The sequence below is a fragment of the Geospiza fortis genome, unplaced genomic scaffold, assembly GCF_000277835.1.
Source record: "Geospiza fortis unplaced genomic scaffold, GeoFor_1.0 scaffold351, whole genome shotgun sequence".
Taxonomy (NCBI): Eukaryota; Metazoa; Chordata; class Aves; order Passeriformes; family Thraupidae; genus Geospiza; species Geospiza fortis.
In genome coordinates, this window is record NW_005054419.1 from 1564149 (window position 1) to 1567993 (window position 3845).

Below are 3845 nucleotides of genomic sequence, written 5' to 3' on the forward strand. Positions count from 1 at the left end.
CCCCGGGCGCCCGGCCCCCCGCCGCGGGCGCACGGCGGGCCCGGGGGTACCCGGGCGCGCTGAGGCTCCGGCGGCTCCGGGTGCGAGTCCCTTCATAGAATCACAGAATCAAGTAGGCTGGAAAAGATCTCTGAGATGATCGAATCCAACCTGTGACCGGTCACCAGGTGGCTGTAGAGTGATACGGTCACACCCCTGAGCCTCCTTTTCTCGAGGCTAAACAGCCGCAGCTCCCTCAGCTGCTTCTCTTCAGACTTGTGTTCCAGCCCCTTCACTGGCTTTGTGTTCCATCTCTGGACATGCTCCAGCACCTCAATGTCCTTCCTAAATTGATGGGCCCAGAACTGGACAAAGCACTCGAGGTGTGGCCTCCCCATGGGCCAGCACAGAGGGACAGTCACTGCCCTGGTCCTGCTGGCCACACTGCTGCTGATGCAGAAGGCCAGGAGGCCTCCTTGGCCACCTGGACACACCCTGGCTCACGTTCGGCTGCTGTCAACCAGCACTTCCAGGTCCTTTTCCACCAGGCCATTTTGTGCTGAGCAGCTTTCCAGTCACTCTTCCCAGCTGGGTGGATTCCTGATGCCCCAGGGCAGGCAGGAGCAGCCTTGGGGCTTCCCCTTCCTCAGTTCTCATCATGGCTCCTCAGCCCCAGACTGGCACAGGAGGGTGGGGAGCTTGTTTTTAATGGAAACTGGGCATCTCCTATGTGTATCCTGATTACAAGCCACTGCCTACAAAGTTGTTAGCCCAAACTGTAACTACAGGCTGCTCAACGCCTCTGCAGCTGTAGTACAGTACCAGGGAATGTGCCTGGTCATCCTGACACTTGTCAGAGCTGTGGGGAAGGTGTGAAGGGCACGTGTAAACTATGAAGTGATGATGGGGCTGCATCTTCATTATTAACACATTCCCCAGGTTTACACTGTGGGCCTGCTGCATAGGAAGGTTGTAATGTGCTTGTGGATGGCGTTTTGATGCTGGGAGTGTTTGCTCCAGAAGTTTGCCTGTGCCTGTTTGGGTAAGAGCTGCAGGGTGATTGAGCACTTCCAGAAGTGACGACACATTGTTTGCATTAATTCATTAATGGTTTTAATCGTGCTTTACAAACAACATGCCTGATGGTTTGTATTGGTGAGAAATCTGCTAAGGCCATTAAAGTATCTCTACTTAATATGAGAGAGAAGAGCAAGACCTTTTCCAGAATACACAATAATAATTCACATGGAATTTAGGAGAGAAAGAATCATTAAATGGAAAATACAGGGAGTTTATTGACTGAATGTTACTACCTTATACAGAATTGGCCCAGTACATAAGGCCAAGGCTACAGATGATACTGATTTATTAATAAAATATAGCACCATGAGCAGCTGGAAGTGCAAGGATAACAACACTATATGATAAATTCCAAATTTACTGCATTTGTGGACATCATTTATAGTTAGCTATTGCAGATAATCTGTATCTGTTAAGCTGTATAATCCTTTTGAGATTACATTTTATGTGAGGCCATTGTGTATATGTTATATCTGAAAGGAAGCACAAATATCCTGGGATGCTGCCTGGATGTATGGAAGGATTGGTTTCTTTCTTTATCCTTACTGTCTTGTGACATCTTGTGGAGACAGCTGACATTGCTCCAGCAGTGAATTTCTTAAAAATACTACTGGGGTCTTTCATGATTTCAATATACAAATAAACCTCATCAAATTACCAGGATTTCTGAGGGTATTGAGCTTGGTGATGAGAAGGCACAGGTGAAGGACCCTCTGAGCTCCTTAGAGCTGCTCTTTTCCCCTCTGCCAGCTGAAAGCTTGGCCAGGTGTAGGTGCCTCTGTGAGTCACTGTCTCCCAGAGAAGGGACAAAGGGAGCAGGAGCTGCCCCTGGCAGGAGAAGGGAGGCTGTGAGTGACTGGGCTGAGCACACCCCATCCCTCCCTGGCCCTAAGGCTGTGCTGCTGTTGGGCTTGGTCAGCTTCTGTCTGAGACTCTGAGGGCAGTTGGTGCTGCCATCTCTCCAGTTCCTATCCCTCTGGGAAATTTTGCCCATTTTTGGGGAGATAACTGAAGTTCAAGGCTAAAGCTTGTTCAGTTCCTTTTATGCTGCTGTTTTTCCTCATGTCTCCCAAATTGGGGAAAGCCAAGAGGAGCAGAGAGACCTGCCTGGAGCCCACAGCTTGTGCCACAGTGGCTGAAGAGACCTGGAAAGAGGTTGTGGCCAGGTGAGGGTTAATCTCTTCTTCCAAGTAACAAGTGACAGTACAAGAGGAAATGGCCTCAAGTTGTGCCAGGGGAAGTTTAGATTGGATATTAGGAAAAATTTATCCAACAAAAGGGTTGCCAGGCATTGGCACCATCTGCCAAGGGAAGTGGTTGACTCACCAGCCCATGAGGGATATAAAGGCCATATAGATGGGGCTCTTGGTGACATGGTTTAGAGGTGGCCTTGGCAGTACTAGGTCAGACTTGATGCTATTAAGGGTCTTTTCCAACTTAAATGATTCTGTGATTCTACCTAAATGCAGTTGTTGATCCAGATTTTTCAAACACTGCAAGTTCTATTGAAGTTATTTTGTTGGAGTGCCACTACTTTAAGTCATGACATGTCCCCTTATGAAAGGCTGCAATAAGGTGTCCCTGGACCCTTCTTCAGGATGAGAAACCCAAACTCTCTCAGGCTGTCTCCACAGGAGGGGCACTTCAGCCTTCTGATTTCCATGTCTTCCTCTTGACCTGCTCCAAGAAGTTTCTTGTAATGGTGATTCCAGACCTGGATGAAGCGCTGCAGGTGAGGTCTCACCAGAGAGGAGCAGATGGGCAGAATCCCCTCCCTCACCTGCTGCCCGCACTGGGATCAACCCAGGACATGTTTGGCTTTCTGGATGCAAGTACACATAGGTCCAGCCTCTCATCCACCAGCACCCCCAGGTCCTTCTTGGTGGGGCTGCTCTCAATGCATTTATTCCCCAGCCTGTGTTGATACCGGGGTTTGGTCATCCAGGTGCAGCATCTCACACTTGCATCATTAAGGTTCCCACATTCTCCACCAGAAATTCACCTGAACTCTCATACAAGGCTCACACTTCTGGAGTTTTTGTACTTCCAGAGTTTTCAAGATTTTGCCATTTAAGCTACATGACTGAGAAATCCTCTCAGAGGAGGATTTCCCTCTACTTGGGAGGGACCTCATCGCTCTCTACAACTACCTCAAAGTAGCTTGTAATGAGCTGGGACTGGCCTCTTTTGCTGTGCCAGTGGTGTGAGGACCAGAGAAAATGAACTTAAAATGAGAGAGGGGAGATGCAGATTAGATATTAGAAGAAAAAGGTGTTTTTACTGTTCGGGTGGTCCAGCATTGGAATACACTGCCCAGGGTGGTGGTGGAATCACCATTCCTGGGAGGGTTTCATCTGAGTCTGGCGATGTGGTTTGGGGGTTACAGTGGCAGTGCTGGGTTGACAGTTGGACTGGATGATTCTATGACACCAGACCAATTTCGGGATTTGGGAATGCCCGGAAGGCTCACTTCGTTCTAAGGGCTAGCTACATAGACCGCTTTAGGTTTTCATACTCAGTCGGCTGAAATTCACCAGGTGAATCACTCATTCGTCCACTCCTGTTTTGCGTTCTTCTTGGAGCAATGCCTCGGTGTTCACAGGCAGAGGCTTACAGTCCCCTGGAAGCCGCGGGAGCAGCACCGCGGACAACGGCGGAGAATCGCCCCGCCGCCCTCACGCGTCTCCCGCCGTGGCCCGGCGCGCATGCGGGGCGGAGCGACCATTGCCGTCAGTTCCGGCGGCAGCGGGGCGGCTCCTGTCCCGGCTGTGAGTGCCGCTTCCCCG

At 50.2% G+C, this 3845-nt stretch overlaps 2 protein-coding genes across 4 annotated transcripts in view; one reads left to right on the forward strand and one right to left on the reverse strand.

Moving 5' to 3' along the window:
* CHRAC1 (chromatin accessibility complex subunit 1) overlaps nucleotides 1-3784 on the reverse strand; it is a 6441-nt gene extending 2657 nt beyond the window's left edge. Inside the window, exon 1 of the mRNA XM_031061610.1 lies at nucleotides 3674-3784. Coding sequence (XP_030917470.1) covers nucleotides 3674-3784 — 111 coding nt within the window. The remainder of the gene's footprint in view (nucleotides 1-3673) is intronic.
* Nucleotides 3785-3802: 18 nt separating this feature from the next.
* TRAPPC9 (trafficking protein particle complex 9) overlaps nucleotides 3803-3845 on the forward strand; it is a 442757-nt gene continuing 442714 nt past the window's right edge. For all 3 annotated transcript variants that reach the window (XM_005426619.3, XM_031061591.1, XM_031061592.1), the window contains exon 1: nucleotides 3803-3827. The gene's annotated coding sequence lies outside the window, so the exon portion shown is untranslated. The remainder of the gene's footprint in view (nucleotides 3828-3845) is intronic.